The 21,308-nt window shown below is 33.3% G+C and overlaps 1 protein-coding gene across 1 annotated transcript in view; it reads right to left on the reverse strand.

Annotated features, from left to right (window-relative positions):
- LOC126821003 (sprouty-related, EVH1 domain-containing protein 2) overlaps positions 1-21,308 on the reverse strand; it is a 38,420-nt gene that overhangs the window by 7,188 nt on the left and 9,924 nt on the right. The window contains exon 3 of the mRNA XM_050549242.2: positions 3,735-3,903. Within this exon, the coding sequence (XP_050405199.1) occupies positions 3,735-3,903 (169 nt within the window). The remainder of the gene's footprint in view (positions 1-3,734; positions 3,904-21,308) is intronic.

Raw genomic sequence — 21,308 nt, forward strand, 5'->3', positions numbered from 1 at the left:
GCGACTTAATGAGCTACAAATATTAACTTTTTTCCTTCGACAAATTAAATTCTAAAACATTTTTTTTATGTATAAGAAAAATAAATAAAGACGTTTGACGTATTTGTAGGTAAACATTATTTCCTATTTAGTGTAATTGGGTATTAAAATGAGTAAAAGGCTTCATTCCACCCGAACCAGTAAGGTGTTATGTAAACAATGCACGCGCCATTGAGCCAATGATTGATGCCACGTGATGAGACATCACGTGTTGAAGGTAGTCATCTTTTACAGAGATATTAGAAGACATTCCTAATCCTCTGTGAAACAGATTGATAATGACATGTATAAAACCTCAGAAAGATAGGTTGCCAGGCAACAAAACATACGCCCACAGCAGCTAAATCGTCCGAGCGGTCGTCAAGGGTTGTCGTATATTTATTCCTTTGTAGGTAATTGGAGGCCTTTACAAGACAGTTCCATACAGATCAGATTATAAATTTTGTCGTTTGAGGGTTTACAAGGTTCTACAAACTGAAACAAGGGTCTCAACTCTGGAAGTAATCTACAGAAATTGTTGAAATTTGACAGGCTTTTTCGTTTTACTAATTTAAATAATGCATATAAATTTCATACAGATCACATGATCACTTTTGTCATTCAAACGTTTACAATCACAATAACTCTAGAAATTATTGACGGAAATTGCTGAAATTCAATAGACCTGTTTCACAAATTTAAATGATACATATAAATTTCATACAAGGGCAATAACTCTAGACGTAATTATTGTAAATTGCTGAAATTCAATAGGCTTTTTCGTTTCACTAATTTAAATCATGCATATAAATTTCACAAAGATCAAGTGATAACTTTTTGCGTTAGAGCGTTCACAAGGATCAATAAAGTGAAACAAGGGCCATAACTCTAGACGTAATAAACAGAAATTGTTGAAATTCAATAGGCTTCTTACTTTCACCAATTCAAATATTGCATATAAATTTCACAAAGATTGTATGTTAACTTTTGACATTAGAGCGTTCACAAGGTTCAACAAAGTGAAACAAGGGCCATAACTCTAGATGTAATAAACAGAAATTATTGAAATTAAATAGGGTTCTTCATCTCACTAATGTAAACAACATATATCAATTTTAAAACAATTGGATGATAACTTTTTGCGTTAGAGCGTTCACAAGAACGGACCGACAGACGGGGGCGACGGCAATATACGTCCACATTTCAATGTGGGCGTATAAAAATTGTAACCACGTGCTTGACGGATTGTTTATGGTTCACTATTGTTTTCATTTTGAATTGTATCCTACATGGGGGCACCAAATTCTTCTATGTGCTTAGGGCCTCTATGGGTTTTAATCCAGCACAGCCGATAACCCGACCGCTACTCTATAATGGGCTGCCGCCCCTTGAGCTGACAAACATAACTAATGACGGTATGCCTATAATAACAAAATTTATTGCAGCAATAAGCTGTTGCTATACACTGTAAGCTTGATTAAGTTTAAATACCATTGCAACATGATGACTGACATAATCCACGCTCATAAAATTATTATTATTCATTGGGATCATAAAATCTTTATATGAGCTTAAGTTAACCTACTTTTTGTGAATCTCATTTTTTTAAAACCAGTTATTGGTTAAGTTCAAGGTAAAATAACTATCTAATTATCACATGTTAATTATGTTTGATTATGTTTTGATGTTGTAATTCACTGACATCTTACACATACATGTATCTCTCTAAAATGGCAGTTCAAATCTCATTGTTTGATCCACCAATCAGATATAGTCTGGATGCTCAGTGAGCGGGGAGGAGGGGGCGGACGGGGGTTGTCCATCAAATGGGCACAAAACCAGACCCAATTTTTCAACAGTTTTTTTTTTACGTAGAATACGATGCTGAGTGACGAACAGTCCACCGTTGGGGTGTTTTCAAGATATTCAGGGACAAAGGTCAAATGAGGTCATTTACACTGAAAGTTACTACGCAGCCATTCTAGAAAACATGCTGAAAATGGTCAAAACTTATCACTCTTTCACTTGCTAAATTAACCTATGTTCTTTTTACGCCGTGTATTGCTTTTAATCCTCCTAGTGCAAAAACTGAAACTTTGACCGTTTGACTTCCTAGGTCACAAAGAACAAAGGTAAGATTTAGCAAGTTTACATTTTTATTGAAAGAGTTATTAGTTTCAATCATTATCAGCAGGTTTTTATGATGTGAGAATGGTTGCGTATTCACTTTCAGTGTAAATGACATCATTTGACCCTGAATATATCAAAAACGCTGAACTGATTACCACTCGGCAACGTAATCTACACAAAATTTTTACTTAGGAAAAGTTGGGTCTGGTTTTGTGTCCAATTGATGCCCCCCACCCCCAGCCTTAAATCTAATAGTCTACATTGGTATACATGGGTAATAATGGACAAAATTACATGACTATGAAGCTGGTAAGAAATAACCTGTATGTTAATAAGTATTAGTGGACGCGGGAAAGATGGATGGACTGACAGACAGAGGTGACAACAATATACAACCCCATTTCAATTTGGGCGTACAAAAAGCAACTTGGTGACATTTGTTAGAGAACTTAACAATCACAAAGAATGATTCGCAGTTTCAATATTTGATATTTAACCAGGGGACATATCTGAATAAGAGAACAGTAAATTTTGAAAAAATAGTGAATTTTTTTTAATCAATTGTTTATCTTAGGACACTAATAAACAAAACAATAAGACTACCAGGGTATGTTTCAGCTTGACATGCATTGCATCAAAATTCATGGCAATAAAAATGAGAATAATGTTGCTACATAATGTATCATCATAAAATTGATGTTAACACATAAATTCTAATGTCCTTGTATCAAATTGACACTGAACCAGTTACATTTCAATGTGTAAATATTTCACCAAATACAGGTGAATAATTTATCTAGAAATTACCATCATCATACTGCAATATGTTGTCAACTTTAAAATAACATTTATTTTGTGATAACATTGAATTCAATAAAATTAAAGTGATACAATGGTAGATAGGCGAGAGAAAGAAATTGTGTTCAGCATCATCTTGACACAAACTAGGTCATTTTGGGACTAACATATGCTAAACCAATCGGCCACCCCAACCCCCAGGTAGATAAGGGAAAAAGTTTCCAAATGCCTTTTTCATCAATGACTGAAACCCAATTTCAGGTACATTGTTACTTATTTAAGGTGGCTCATACAAAATGCAATAATGATCGATATGTAACTGACTTTGCCAGGGGCATTTCAAGCTAAATATGCATTATAAAATCAGGTTTTGATTTTAAAGGACAATTTCCATTTCTTTCACAGAATTTCATTAATATATAAATTGTATTATTCTTTATGATCTTTTTGTCCCATGTTCACAACTAGACACACATTCTTACTAGACTCTTGAAACTTGGGAAATCTTTCTCCGGCTCATTTTGGCCAAACCAGGGACTGTTTAGTGTTTTCCTACCAGAACACAGTAATTAACTTCCAGGAATTTCAGCAGTCTTAACAATTGAATTGTGTGTTAATACTGTTAAGTAAGAGATTTTGCCAATGACTTCACTGTTAATACATGTAAGTAATGTGTTTTTTATTTTCAGGTAAACATGACTTATAAACAGCTTTAGATATTATGGGGACAGTAATTAATAAAGATCTACAGATTCTATGTAATTACATAAAGAATTATAAAATCTTACTAAATGTTAAATCTGTGACTGCTTTGCTCATGTACTTATCAAAAGCTTTGGCATCGTACGAACTCTCAAATGTAAGCCCAAACTTCTTGTCGTCCGTCTTCCAGTGCAAAAATTTTGGATTCGCTCGGAAATATTCTATATCTGATTTTAACGAACAGTTTAATACAGTCTGAAAAATACAAGAAATATAGAAATATCAAATGACAAGTTCACAAATAAAAACATAAAACCTTCCAAGTAATATCTCCTGAAAACAATAATCAAAATATAACACAAAATAGTATAATATCTTGGCCATGTTATACATGTACTGTAAAGACATATCATAGCAAATGGACATTTGTTACATTATTTCAAAAAAAACTCAAAAAAAAAACAAGAACTAAAGTGATTTTAAAATCAAACCCCTTATTCAGTGATGAACATATTGTGGTATAAATGAAGTTTTGTTAAAATACCCAACCTTGCGAAAGTATATGTTATTAATCATGTGAACCTCTTTTAGCTTATATATTACTCAAATCAACTGTCACACTATACACATTCTTTTGTTCTATGGCCTGACAGTCTTATAGTGATTAAGACCTGAAATATCTCTACCTAGTCTTGTTCTACCAGACCGTTAATCAGACAGATTAAGACATCCATTATAAAAAGTCTTGATGACTGAGAGTGATTGACAAATCAATTAATTATTTGTTTACAACATACCAAGTAGAAACATGTATAAACAAATGTATGTTATTAGAACAATACAGCATGAATGACTAACATTTAAGTTAAATTAACAGGTCGAGTTTCATTCATAGAGAACTGTCAAAACTAAAATTTATCACTCCACCTGTAATTCATAATATGGTTTTATAGAAATAAGGTTGAACATCAGAAAGAGAGAGAAATGGAGTTTAATGTCCACTCGACGCAAACTAGGTCATTTCGGGACTAACATATGGTTCAATTTTATTTCCATAATTCGCTTGCGCGTATGGGTCTTAGCAATGGGAGGAAACCAAAGGACCCTTAGAAAACCCACGAGGTTGGACAGGTGACCCTACTCCTTGTCACATACAACCAGGGAATCGAAACCACGCCAGTTGACTCAATGACAGACTTTATGATACAGCGCGCACATGCTAACCATTCTACCAGACGACTCAAACGAATGGCAATCTCTAGCGTTTGATTTTTCCAGTCTACACCGATAGAATTTATTGTGCATGCTCTCCAGATAAGAATATAGTGTCACCGTATGACATGACTTTTGGAATATGTCTACCCTCGTTCTTCGAGTCCTTTGTTACAAATGGTGTTGAAACCCATTGTGGTACACGATTCGTGTACCAATGGTAAAATGGAAAAATTTTGTCGTAAATATTGGATATCAGAAGCCCATCTTTTCCTGGTAAGATCACAACATCAATGTTGATTTAAATTGACAAACAATTTGTGTTTTAAATGTCGAAGACTTTGGATGATATTGATTTAAGAGACTTTTATGGGTGCGAAATCAATAATTCATAAAACGTATATACATGTAGTACTAATTATCAACTTAGATGGCTATCAGTCAGATCTTCATTGTTTTATTTTGTAAAACAACTATTTCAAACCCTCCATGGGTATCGTCAGGGGGGCCCTGTCGTCAGGCGGTGGCAATAACAAAATGTTATTACCAATATCCCTGCCATAGTTTGTTTCGAAATTCAAATTCAAATCAACCTCCAATACGTTTGAGCACAAATGCACTACCCGACGAGGTAATTAAATCAGGTGTTGATTTAAGGAATAATCTGTATGGATTAATCCGAAATAGTGAAAGCATGGGTTGTTATATTTTGTGACCCCTGTGTATTTGCGTCTCACTAGTCACTAGTGGTACAAGACAACTCACAATTAACAATCTGAACTGCTTCATGCTACAACGGATTATGTATGAAAACATTCAAACCATTATTAATGAGACTTGATTTGACTGGCTTATTATTACTGGGATAATTTTCGAATAAACTTATTGGATTCTCTAAGGTTACTCATGTACACTGAGAACGTTTTGCTCCACATTGGAGAAATGTTTGGTTGGACATTTTACATGGAATACTGCTGTGTTCTAAGCACATTGTCTTTCCTGAGTTGACCATTTGGAAATATCGTTTTAACCGCCTAGCTAGATGTATTAATGATTGAGTTCTTAACTTGTTTTTATGGGATTTATTTTATTTCTTTTAATTTCTTACATCAGATACATTCTAGTATTAATATTAATGCAAAATATAAGTAAATACAATTGTTTTAGGGGCGAATTCTGATTTTCTCAAAGTGAATTCCGTTGATTTCCTGTGTTTTAAAGTAATTTATTATTATAGGAAGTGCAAATTCCGATATATTGTAACTGAATTCTGGTGTTTATATGTTTCAAAGTGATTTTCGGTGTTTTAAAGTAATTTATTATTAATGCAAAATATTAATTAATAGGAATTAGCATAGCGCTCTTGACCAATTGTTTGTTGAATAATTCAGCGCTTTATAAATAGATTATTATTATTATTATCATTATTATTAAGGTCTTAAATGTGAATGCCGATATTTTGAAAGCAAATTCTGGTGCTTATGTGTATGTTTTTTAAAGTGAATTCTGGTGATTTTTGGTGTTTTTAAGTAATTCATCATTAATATTAATGCAAAATATAAGTAAATAGGAAGGACTTTCAGGGGAATGCTGATATTTGCAAAGTGAATTCCAGTGTTTATAAGTGAATTTCGCTGAATTCTGGAATACATGTATACAGCAAATTTATACCCTATTTATATTATGAAAGATAAGCTGATTTAAGAATATAAAATTCTCTCAGTAATACATGTAGTAAACGATCAGTGGACACACCGTCAATTGAACATGTTTAAAAGTTATACCTGTAACAATCAACTATTGTACCCTGACATAACTTGTTATAATAGAATAATATTAATATGTACACCGAACAGCAGCAATTAAAAAACAATTTATATTTTCTTGACTACATAGTTTGTCTAGAGCATTCCATTCTAACGCACCCTAATTTAACATACACACATTCCAGATCAGGGGTGTGAAACATGCGACCCGCCAAGGGTTTAAATGTGGCCCATTGAACAAATTCCAACAAACTGACGTGTCGAAAATTCTTAGAAACTAGCAGTGGAAATCATTTATTATTGTTATCCGGTTTCAGTAAAGCTCTTAGACTTCTTTATTGTATTTATGTAATACAAGAGAACTTTGTGTTCAATATTATACATGTATCTTGACAATTTGGAAACCAGTCTATAAAATTACCTGTGTTAAGGACTCTTGGCTTTGTTTTTAGATTTTTTGTTTATTTCCAACCCATTTAAATTTAAAATTTTTGTTCATGTGGTCCCTGGATCGAAATGAGTTTGACACCCCTGTTCTAGATGTTTTACTCTTTTGAAATACGAATTTTGTTATTTTTTCATTTTTTCAAGACCAATATTGTCATTTTTTGTGAAAGATTAGAGAGACGTGGCATGACATATAAAAATATTTGGATAGCCAAAAATAAAATGTAATAAACGTCCACGACACAAACTAGGTCATTTCGGGACTAACATATGGGTCAATTTTATTTCAATAATTCGCCTGCGCGTAGGGGTCTTTAGTAATGGGAGGAAACTGTAGGACCCAGAGAAAACCCACGAGGTTGGTCAGGCAACCATACTCCTTGTCACGTACAACCAGGGAATCTAAACCACACCAGTTGACTCAATGACAGACATTTAGCAAAAGACTTACTTCCTGACATTATAATAATAGCTATTTAAAGTAACAAGTTAAGAGCTGTGGTTATGCCCAAAAATTGAGACCTGACTCCTATGAGCTAGGCCATGAATTTAAACCTCATACATCTATTATTTATTTTTCCAAGTTTATGTAGAAAATAAATGCATTTTCCTAAAAAAAAAAAAAAAAAAATTCTAAGAAAATCTTTATATTTATAGAACCTTCTAGATATCTTCATATCATCAAAAACATTTTAAACCCATACGAAACTATTTCAACTTCTCAAATGAAGATCTTTTAGAGGCATTTAGTAACTGGATAGAGCAATAAACTATAACACATACTTATGGAAGAACAATTACTAATTTATTTGGGCGACGTTTCGAAGAGTATTCTCTTGCTTGAAAACGTTGAGAGAATACTCTTCGAAACGTCGCCCAAATAAATTAGTAATTGTTCTTCCATAAGTATGTGTTATAGTTTATTATTCTCAAATGAACAAGAATTACCTTTTTAACAAGTTGCCAAAGTGAAAGGTCGTTCTTCATTCCATGTTAGGTTACTCCCCAAAAACTTATTTTAAAAAAATAGAGCATCTGATCTGCTCTAAATATGTTAGCTCTTAATTCACGAGATATCCTTCAATCAGAGATAAAGTTTACTTCAGCTAGATTACAGACATAGCAAGACTTCATCTAGGTTTTTAATTCATAGAGATAAAGCATACAGTATTCTTATTAATAGTAACAACATAACCTACAGTACCGCTGGTACTTGGGGTTGGCTTAAAGTTGTCAAAATACTGACCATAAACTTGATATCTATAATGAAATGAAACATACTTCATATATCATGTATATTAAGACTAACACAGTACTTCTTCATGCACATATGCAAAATGGAATGGACCACAGCAGACCCCAAACTGTTGTATATCCCTGTGTTGTCTTGGTAAGAGAAACCTGTACTTCATAAACTATGTACTTAGACCAGTATACATACTCTAATGAATATTTGTAACATCATCTTATAAACGTAGCGTAGCCATCCCAATAGAGTAGTCTTTCCACTGAGGGCAAAAGCTAGCTCCAAGCCGGGACATAACCATTTCCACTAGCAAGAATGCAGAACCATTTACGCTGCCTGAACATCAATTATTCGGCTGATTTTGAGGGGCAAATACAATCTGTTTCACAGAGTATTAGAAAGTCTTCTAATATCTCTGTAAAAGATGACTGCCTTCAACAAATGACGTTATATCATGCGGCGTCAATCATTGGCTCAATGGCGCGTGCATTGTTTACACAAAGACGTTACAGATTCGAGCAGTATCGCGCCTTTTACTAATTTTAATACCCATTTACACTAAAATAGGAAATAATTTCTACCTACAACTACTTCAAACGTCTTTATTTATTTTTCTAATACATAAAAAAAATGTTTTAGAATTTAATTTGTCGGTGGAAAAAAGTTAATATTTGTGGCTCATTAAGTTGCAGCGATGTCATCCTTATCCGTCAATATTCACTGCGAATCAGTGTGGGACAAATATGATAGAGGGTCCAAGTTAGCTTTACGTTTACTTACTAACTACCATATAAAGTTTCTTCGGTTAATAGGACGCCAGGTCATTGAGAATATATTGGAATCGGAAACGAAATAATACAGTGGAAACGCATGTCATTTAGCAATGCTATCAAGTTTGATCTGGCATTTTCAGCAGAAACATCATTTAAGAAACAAACATCTGTTAACCTTACCTTGCTTTGACCATAACAGATTAGCTACTGGCCTTTATCATGGTCCATTATTTATGTTTAATGGTTATAATCCAAATAGGGTAGCCTCTTTCCTCAAAGCTTAAAGGAGCTAAGTCGCTAATTTTTGGGATCTAGAAATTGACACAAATGGGTTGCAACACATATAATAATGTAACATGAAGGTATATAAACTGATTTACATTCAATCGTTTCTGTTTTACTGTAATTTCTGATCAGTTATATTCAGCGAAATACGCCAGAAGTCTTGAGCAAATGGCAATCTCTAGCATCTTGTTATTCCATTCTACACCGATAGTATTTATTGCGTATGCTCTCCAGATAACAATATGACGTCACCATTTGACATGACTTGTGGAATATACCTAGCCTCGTTTTTCGAGTCCCTTGTTACAAATGACGCTGAAAAGCATTATGGTACATGTACATGATTCGTGTACCAATGGTAAAATGTTTATTTTGTCTTGAATATTGGGTATCAGAAGCCCATATTTTCCCGGTAAGGTCACAACATCAATGTTGATTTAAATTGACAAATAATTTGTGTTTTCAATTTTGAAGAATTTGGATGATATTGTTTTGGAGACTTAGCTACTTTAACTGACTGAGATGATCATGTCTGATGTTCATTGTTTATAATATGGTTATCTGATTTTAAATGACTATAAGCACCTTAGGATATTATTATACTGGATAAAAAACCCCAGTTATAATCTTTATTCATCAAATACAGGACTGGATAACAGAGATTTAAAAGTTTATTCATTTTAATAAGCCTGGTAGAAATCTTTATTAATTTGAATAACTGGATTTGCAAATCTATTTTCATTTGTAATAAAAAGATTACTCATTTAATAAGAGTGGATAAAACTACATTAATATAATGAGATGTATAAGTCTATTGAAGTAAGGTGTGGGTGGAAGGGCTAATAAGATATTTATAGACATTTATTTGTATGATATAAGATAGTATTTTAAGGATAACAAGCCAACAGTGAGGCTGATGTCCCCCACCAAAATCCCAAAATAAATAGATCACACATATTGATTAATAGTACATTTATCTTTTTCAAAAGTATTGAGAAATCAAACTGATTATCTATACTTAGTCTAAGCATAAAATGTTACGAGCAAACTCAGTCATGGTTTTGAAGTACCTGGTAGTGAAACTACATGTATACACTAAGTTTCATCACTCTCCATCAGTTAGAATCAAAGTTGTAGCTCTGCTTAGCTTTACTTGGAAATGCCCATCTTCGAACTAAAGTTATCATTTCCCAAAGCATCAGTCAATCAAATGGCTTATCTCTGCTTACCCTAAGCAGAAAATGCTCATCTTCTAACCCCATCAAGGCATTCACCTAATGAACTCCTACACCAAGTTTGAACATTGTACCTCAATTAGAAGGAGAGTTATTGTGTTCCAAATTCTCGACCAATCAAATGCTTATCTCCCTGCTTACCCTGAGCAGAAAATGACCATTATCGAACTTAGTCAATAGTCAAGGTATTGATGTAATGAAACTATACAAAAAGTTTCATCACTCTCACTTAATTAGAACTAAAGTTATCGTGTCCCAAAGCATCAGCCAATCAAATGGCTTATCTCGGCTTACCCTAAGCAGAAATTGCTCATCTTCCAACTCCATCAAGGTATTCACCTAATAAACACCTACACAAAGTTTGAACATTCTATCTCAATTAGAAAAAAAGTCATTGTGTCCCAAAAAGTGTGACAGACAGACAGACCCATTTTAATGGTCCCCTGCTTTATGTATGCATTGAGTAATGATAATAAAGACAGGGGCTGAAGTTGACTAAAGATATAAAAGATACACCAGATTACGTAAAGGTCAAGGAAAATGGCAAACTTGATTCTGGAGGGTAGGGGTGGCATTATGTCAAGAGTCATAACATTAGGGATATACATTGACAATTTTGTCCAAAGGGAGAATACACTGTTTTGTAAAATTAGTCTATGGGAATTATCCACCTTGCACATGAAGTTTCTGCCCTTGAGATGGATAGAAAATAACTTTACAATCACAAAGCATTCTCAGACTAAAGGCTAACGATTTTGAGTAAATCCTTGAGTAAATCCTTAACTTTTACCGAGAATGTTTTGTGAAACCAGGTTTTGGTGACACACTTAGTATGACATAAATTAACCCCTATATTTTAGTGATTACCTACAAAATTGACAGCTTGTTCTATTACTCACTGTAAAACTATTTACTGGTCTATATATTAACTCATTAAATAATCACATTATTATTAGCATACACATGTTTAATATTTTTACAAACTTCCATCTTTCAAATGTCTGATAACAGTTGTGTACCAGCTGTGGTATACTAATTGAATTCCATTCAGCATCTCTTACTTAAATCATTTTTAGATTAACATTGCCTAAAGCTAACATGGCATTATCCCACGAAAAAAAAAAAACGTAATTAATTTTGAATAAAATCACACTTATAATAACCTCAGACTCAACTAATCATTGAAAATCCAGGTACCAAATTAAATTCCTCGAAAAAAACTACAGTCCATGCATTGAAAATAAGATAGGTTGCTAGGCAACAAAACATACACCCACAGCAGCAAAATTGTCTGAGCAGTCGACACGGGTTGTCGCATATTATTATTTTGTACATGTAGGTAACGGGAGCATTTACAAGACACTAACAGTGATGGTTTCAAAATTGGCAACTGGTCCATAAGTGGCCTACATGTATTGGTAGAAATCGTTATTGGCCGATTCTCGTCCATTTTGCCGATGCTGGAGTAGCCGATAGCTGTTCAAAAGGACTTGGTAAATAACTCTAAAATATCATAAGAGTTGTGAATAATTAAATCATTATTTTGCTTTTAATTTAGTTGCCGTGCGTGTGACTATTTACATGTACACATAATACAAGACTCCCATCGAGGTCGTAGAAGGAAATAATAAACAGTGCAAATTCCTTAATGGTCTACGTTATTTTTAAAATCCTTATTCACACATTCTTTGAGCGTTCAGGTAACTCAATGCGTTTTTTGAAGAATACCATTTATGCGCATGTGCAAACGTACAACAGTCCACCCGAAAAAAACATTTGACTGGAATATGGAATAACTAAAGAGAACGCAGCAGTATGTAGTGGAGGCCTCTCTTTAATCCCATTTCAATGCAGTGGACTTAAACAATGGTCATCCTGTGATCATTGTCGCTGATCATTAGTTCCAAAACTAACTACTGCATGGCATTTTTCTTTCTTTGTTCTGTTTAATTCACTACGGTACTGGTATTTTCTGCACACTGACAAAATACCTAGAAGTTTTAGAAAAGGCGGGAAAATATCACGTTTATGCAGGATTGGGATGAAGGGGGGGGCAAACAATGGAGGGAGAATATCATATGATTGCCACTGCTGACAGACCCGTTGATGTCGTATCATTACTGCATTAACCATTCTGACATCTATCATAGACATACAGGTGCCGACCAATTTTGGGAATATTATCGTAGTCACTAGTCAACATATAATAATTAATAATCTCCCCTTTATTTATTATTCATACAGCAAATAATTTTAGTTCACAATAGATTGTGTGTATTTTTGACTGTGGAGGAAGTGTGACCCAATTATTTTTTCCTTCAAAAACCATCACGTTCCTGTTTGATTCCCGAGGTAAAATAGTACCAGGCGTTTCCCAATCAACAATGACATGTACATTGTACCTTAACTACACCGATGACATTCAAGAGATTTTAATGTGTAATAGTTTTATAATTATATTGGATATTATCTGTATCGGCCAATATATTTCCCTGTCAATATCTGGTATCGGTAAAACCGATAGTAGTCATATCGGTCCATCACTAGACAACAATATCAATTTCATACAGATCAACTGGTACATGTAACTTCTGTTGTTAAGGTTTTCACAAGGTTCGACAAAGTAGTTTTTACGAACGTAAATTGATTAAATTCAATATACTTCTTTGTTTTACTAATCTAAGAATATACATTTAATACTGATAGGATGATAACTGTTGTCATTAGAATGGTCAACAAAGTGTAACAAGGGCCATAATTGTAGAAGGTATTAATAAAAATTGAGGAAATTCCATATAATTTTTTCGTTTTACTCATCTATGATAATTTTTTAGTTAGAGTGTTCATAACACAATCCGTCCCGATGTGCCATAAAATCACTTCCAATATAAAATATTGTGAACGATGAATCTCTTATATGTACGGGAATATCAGCCCTAAAATGGTCCAATTCTGTTCAGTATTTACAAAGATACACGTATGTGGAATTGAAATTTCATCAAACTATGCTGCTCGCTATGCAATAAGCCTGTCTCCATTTGGTTGTCCGCAAAATTTTATTGATAGGCTGTTTTAAAAGCAACCAGAGTCCGGGACACTATCAGCGTTGATATTTTGTTTTGTTTTCTTAATTAAATAATCAATCTGAGTACATATTAGCATGAATAAAGCCATGAGAAATTTGATATTCTAACAAAAAATGCCAATGATGCACCGGGACTTTAAAATATATAATGAATACATGTAGGTCAACACAAGTACATGTGCAACATGCTTTATATTGATATAAGTAAGATTTTAATAAGGCCATTGATAAAAAAAAAATAATAGTTTTATGTTCTGCCACATATTTCAATGTGGATGAGGACATCAAAAGTTTCCATGAAAAAAATTGGAACAGATAAGATCTTCATATTTATCTAATATAGTAATCATTTAGTTTGTTTTATTCTGGCATTAAGCAATAAAATGAAACGAGGTTTAACAGCATATTTCTGAACCAACCAGGTTAATGAACACAGGGATCATACACAATGCAGTGTGCTATGATGTAATGTGGCCCAAACAAAAAATTTCTCTGGCAATGCTAGTGCTGGTTATTGCAAATGCAGTCACAATACAACACTATTGTGATTCAGGTGAGACGACACGATTTGTATCACAGTTCATAACCAGGTCAATATTTACCAAGAAAACAACAGGATAAATGAATAGTTGATATTTTGAATCCTGCCGATGTCGAAGAAATCGCGATACATCGATTAAGCATCTCGCAATTCAATAATCTCGCAATTCAATATGCAAATTGCGAGACAGTGAATCGCGATATATCTATTCAGCAATATAGCATGCCAGCACTAGGAAACACCAGGATTGAAACCTGAGACCTGGTTAGTGAGCCAGTATATCATAATCAATGAGACCCTCTCTAGTACTTAACCATGTTTCACTTTTACTGAAAATTAATTGAGACTGTTTCTAAATTCCAAACACCAACATTTCATTTTCATGACTAAATTATATACAGTTACAATTTAGTGGTGAAAATTTCAGAAAGAGAAGTAGACATTTTCATATTTTAGTGTGTAATATTAATAGACAATTAAAGGAAAGTTTCTACTCCACATATCTTTTTTATTAGTTGGCCTAATATTTGAATGAGTCAGAAATAGCAGCATTCTATAACATTTGTATGATAGGAACTGAATGCTTGCAATAAATTATGATTAATGATTTTGATCTGAATCAATCTTTAATCATTTTGTACCAAATTAAATCTCCAGCAATTTCAAGTCAATATATTAATAAAAGTGTCATTATGTAAATATATATGAAGTAAACTGAATTTTAAATGTTGAAATGTGGGTTAGTTGCGGAAGGACTCTCATAAATCATATAATAATTGATGTAGAAAAATTATCTAATGATTCATAATTTAAAATACTGACATAAAATTTCGAATCTAATGAACTGATCTACATGTAATTTTTATGAAAAGTTGAGGGACGATGATGAATTATTGCTTATGTTTATATATAAGATAGTCAATCCAAACTTTGTTCTGTTTTTTTTTTAATTTAAACTTCAAATTAAGTAAAGCAAACCAAAAACATACTGCACAGAATGCCTACATTTAGGTTATAACCCACCATAACAAACAAGGTCAAAATATTTTAATTTCTAAAAAAAAAAAAACTTTTTATCTAAACAATGTAAACCAATCCCCATTTCCTCCATTTTGACCTTCCGAACTTCTGATAAGGTTTTTTTTCCCCTATATTAGATACCATTATACAGGTTTAAGCGGCATATGAAGGATTCAAAACAAAAAACACTTGGGGTAGGACATAAGACATGTGTGGTTATTTTTAAAACCTTAAAGATTAATTTTTAAGTATAAATAAAATACAATATTAATAAGCTACATGATAGTTTGAATAAAATAGGTCTAATGTATCTCTCCTATACTGATCATCAGAAGAGTGGCCTTTTGCAAACATAAACACCAGTTTCCTTTCATTATCTATAATTATCTCATTATATCTTGTGAATGAATCAAACTGACCAATCACTGGACCCCACATTAAGCTTTATCCAATGAGGCGTAAAGTTTAAATCTTGACCTTTCATGTGACCTTCATTCATTCATAGTAATAACTCTACCATTTCCTCATTACCAAAGGTCATGGGGTCATGAGTTATGTACGGTAAACATCCTACATGTACACATATGTAGCTATATGGTGTATAACTAATAATAGTACTGCACTACATGGTATATACTTGATTTCATATTCATTTCCTGTAGTGGAAGTGTTACATCTGGCCTGAATGTACATGTACGGTTATGTTTTTTGAACACCCAATATCACTTCTTAAATATTTAACAATATGCTGAGATCAAAAAACATGCTCAAATTCTGAGGAATTCTGAAAATAAATGCCATCATTAATCCAGGCCTACCTAACTTATCTAAAGAGCATAAAGCTCTAACTCAATATTATTCACAGTCTTCAACATTAATTAAAACATGAACTATTGGTCCATTTCTATTAATATTGATGTTGTTATCTTATCGTGAAAGGATGGGCCCCTGACATCCAATATTTAAGAAGATACAATAAACATGCATAGGCATATGCTTTCGGGCAATCTGACTTTTAGGGCAGATGGGTAAAGTGAAAAAAAACTTTTTCATCTAGATGGCAAAATGCAAAAAATCTAATTGTACTGAATTGACTATGGATTAAAACATATTGTCTGGAGCCACTTTGTGCGATATTTTTCAACATTTATTATTTGTGAATGCAGCTGCAACAGTCTGATTGGATGGTTGGAATTCAGGTCAGCATAGAGTGGGACTTTGGTTACAAAACCATTTGACAACTTTGGAGTTGCTTAACTCGCAGGCTAGAATACATGTAGCAGAAAAATGCATTTGAGGCAGTTAAATTTTCAAAATTTTCTCCAGGAGGGTGAGGCCCCCATACCCCGCGACGATTGATTAGTTGTGTGGGATCCAGGTAGGATATATCGGACCACATTGAAAATCCTGTATTCACGGGATGGAATAGCAGTTAAATTTTCAAAATATTCTCCCAACCTTCCCGTCTCCGTGGACTGTATGTAAACGATTGATTGGTTGATTGGAATTCAATTAAGCCATCTTAATTAGGCTATATTAGACCACTTTGAAGTTGCTGTATTCATAGGCTGGAATAACAGGAAAATACGGCATCAAATTTTCCAAAATTTTCTTGGGGGGTCCCTACACAGGAAGCTCAGCTTTTCCGGTCTTACAGAAGACCGATGCGGCCGTCTGTAACCCGTAATTATTTCGGGCATTTCAGGTTCTCCCCCTCCCCTACCCTTAACTGTCATTGAGCTTGTACGCTTATGTAAACATGTAGACTGGACTAACAAGGCGCCTTGCTAGCGACTGCCATTCAATTTGGACTGCTCACGTATTTTGATGAACATAACTGATTAGAAACTACAATAAAAAATTTAAAATGTGAATGGAAATCGGTTTATATACTTTCGTATTACATCAGTATCTGCTTTTTGAACCATTTTAGGTTCCAAAGAATAGCGATTTAGCTCCTTAAATTTAAATTCTATGTGATAAGTCAAAGAAAGCATTCTAAAATTTATTTTATGAACTTTTCGTAAACTCGAAGTACAGTTTTGTTTTGCAGAACTGATATTTGTGCTGCAGAACATTTCAAATCTACTATATAGACATTTTTGCTAATATTTCATAAATGGTAAATGGGACCACAGTGCAATCAAACTCACCCCAGCAGGATGTGGAAATTTATATAATTATGTTGTGACCTTCGAACAGAAAAAAATGATGAACCATGAAACATGTATGTTAGTTATTCACACTGACAATATTTTGTGAATAAACATGAAAAATAAGGCCAGATAAATATTGTTATAAACACAATCCTTCACCTGAATAAACTAACCCTGTATAAAATATATTTGAATAGTTTCAATCATTCATTATTGGGATAAATAAAATAACCCACAACCTTTGAACTGTAAGGTCAGTTTATAAGGAGATGTGATAAATACAATGTACATATATAGACTACCTATAGTGACTATAGGTTTAGAGATTTGGCCATTCCCTGACCCTATAAAAAAAATACACTTGCTGATTCAGCATTCATTTACTGATAAATGAACTCCATGGGCATGTGTTGCTTGCGAAACAATTCAACATCATTGAGAATAACAGTTTATATGATCTTTTTAAATGAGCCCCCCACCCCCTTCCAAAGTTGAAATAATTTAATAAGGCCAAAAAAATAATATTACCTGTGTTAATTTTTATATGTGACTTCTTCAAAAACAAATCACAAAAGACAAACTACTATACCAAATGGCTGAAACCACTGTCTCCAGGTTGCAACAGCATCATTAAATGAAAACTTGCTAAATAAATGAGAAGTGAAAGAAGGTGTTCCACAAACAGTAAAGTACACCCTGTCTCATGCATAACAATTGTAATTGATCAAATGAGTCTCCAATACAAACTTTCAGTCTAATATTTTAATGTATGTGAATGACCTCACAATATAAATGTATTTTATCTGCTTAAATTCACCATGTCCATCGAAACATTAAAGAATAAAATTCAAAACTATAGAAATACAAGTACATGTACGCCAGTATATGTCATTCATTTATCAATTTTATGCTGTAAATATATGAGTCAATCGCTATAATCATTTTCTAAACCAATCCCATAGAAAAATTACTGAACTACCGAACATACAAATACTGTATCCACCACTGGAGCAAAGTTAAGACCAATCCTTAAGGCTAATAACACTTAGAATTACATGTACTCTCTGACGGACTTTTTAAAAAAAAAGTTCAATGAGTTACATGATTCATTTCTTAAATTTTGATCATCAAGTTCATTACTTCTCGCATATTCACTCTGATCAAAGAGAGTTTTTATGTTGAGCAACTATAAACAACTCCCCATAATTTTGATATTTTATTTTAGATGCTTGACCGATGTAATTATTGTATGTGCTACACAGAATGAAATTCTAGGTACATTTATACGCTAAATCTTATACCTCTCTGCCATATCAATGAAAGGAATCACTCATTAGGAGAGAACTTTCCTGACTTGCCAAATCCCTCACCTTGTTTAAATTCAGGGATCTTTTTTTAGGTGAGGCACTCAAGAGCTTTTTTCAGCTCACCAGCCAAATATAGTAACAATGACTGACATATTGTACATTGGACTGTACCTTAGACCAGTGGTTCTCAACCTTATTTTTTTGGGGGGGGGGGGGACGGCACACCTTGGAATACATGAAAGAAAAGTGGCACACCTAGCTAAATATATATGAAAAATATCTGAATTTTGCAAAATAAAAACATGGCAAGTAATAGACGGCATACTATTGTAGACACAGACCAGTCATAGACACAGAATGACTCAAACTAAATAAAGAAAAACACAGCTATGAATTTAATTTATTACAGTGTTTCGAATTTCATCAGTCAAATAGCTGGCTTCTTTAGTGAGAAATTTTCTTAGTGTGCCATTCAAAATTTCATGGCACACTTTGGAAGATCTCACACTGGTTGAGAATCACTGTGATACAGGGAAGGCAATTTGATATTCTCAATCAAATGCACTCTACAATTTGTTTTTATTTCTGTTAATTTGGTTTCACTTTATTTCATATAAACTAATGATACATATACATGTACATAGTATTACCTATGTGTAAACAGCAAATTACAAAGAACCATTTGAATATAAGCAGGGCCTCAGTAACAGTGCTGATATGTGTGATGGAATGTAGCTTTTACTATGAACGGTAGGCCTACACAGTACATGTTGAGACAGCCAACCCAGGATCAATAACTAACACAGTATAACAACTTGACTCCACACCATCATACCAGACCTTAGTCCAGTTTGCGTGGGTGGTGAATTATCTCAAGGTGAAGGTCAGTGTATTGACCAACTATGGTAGACTACTGGTCAGTTCATTGATGAGACTCAATGCAGATGGAATACTTGGTCAACCAGACCACTGATGTATGTATTTAGGAAGGAAGTCCATGAAATGAAAACCCTTTGTTTCAGTGGTGTTGAAGCCACGTTTGTTATGAAATCTTGACCTGGCCAGTGTTTGCTTCATAGACTATAAGTTTGCATCGCGTCCCCTATAATTCAAATCCTTGCTATGCTAACTGTACCAGACACTAGTACTGAGCTAGGTTTGATATGACAATGCAGTCCACAATTCACATTATCTTGATTATCCAGTCTCGATAAACTTGATGTTCTATACTGAACTAAATATTCTGTGGTTGGCTTAAAATGCACTTCAGATAATTAAGAGACTTGATGTTCCTATCCCTAAACCAACCCCCGGAATTTCATTAATCCACTACCATACCTTGGTTCTCAAAGTAGGAATACCAATTATACAAATTTGTGCCAACTAAAATGTTTCCCGTCATAATTTATTATGGTAATGCTTTTTTTTTATCTTGACGGTCTGTCAATTTTACATTTGATGTACGTACATTGGTAAGTCTGATAGTGATTAATACTGTTTGTTAAAGAATACAATCAGTACAAATGTATATGAATAGGTAGTCAGCACATACATGACTTTCAGATTTAGTATGGTATAGTTACCCAGTATTTTATTATAAACATCCGATACTCATGTAAATAATTCATATTTTGACTGTTCTAACAGTCCACAAAAAATATTAATACCTTACAACACCTCGGCATTTAAAGAAACTTTATTGTGGTGTACAAAAGGCCAATCCCCAGGATATATGTATCAATTTACATGCCAAACAATTACTTTATAGTTTTCAAGGAATTGGATGAAGTTTTATGCAAAATAACTTAGTTGACATGATTTAACTTCATGTGAACTGCTCAGATTTCAAAATATAGATATTTAGCTACATGCGGTATTATTTACAAGTCACACAACTGTGTTGTTGTTTTTGGGAGGTGTATGTATCAAGGAGTTTAATGAATGCTTATGAAAAATACCTTACTCCAAGTAGGACAGTGCTAGGATTTTTGATGACCAGCCGTTTCAAATATGATATTGTTCAAAATGAATTCTAATTATTTCCTTGTGAAAGATAATGCCTGCGCACTAGTTCCTGACCACAACTTACGTAACATTATACCTGTCAAAACCATTGTAATTAAATCAACTGATTCCTAACACATACCTTTTTGATAAAAGGTGAAAGGTGTCTTATTTTGACTTAACAACATTAGGATGCAGTAAAAACCCTATATATCCAACTTTTAAATACATGTAAGAAAAGAAATATAAAATATCTAAGTCTTAATACAAAGTTTTTAAAATAAACTCGCTCTATTCAAATACACAAACCAACAATAACTCCTGCAATATATAATCATAACAAAACAACAAATCAATCAATTCATTCAGTATGATTTTATTTAGTTTTTTGTTACTCACGAAAAGCCGATAAAATACAAGCACAGCGACGATCAATTGCTGTGGATATTTTATTAACCTACCTATATTTTCTGAACTGTTTGCATGAATAATATTTTTCTCTCGACATGGCGTTGTTTTTTATTTGGTAATTCACCAAGGTGTATTTAGTTTATTTATAAAATTTTTATGTATGTATTTTTGT

Source organism: Patella vulgata, chromosome 5, assembly GCF_932274485.2.
Source record: "Patella vulgata chromosome 5, xgPatVulg1.2, whole genome shotgun sequence".
Lineage (NCBI taxonomy): Eukaryota > Metazoa > Mollusca > Gastropoda > Patellidae > Patella > Patella vulgata.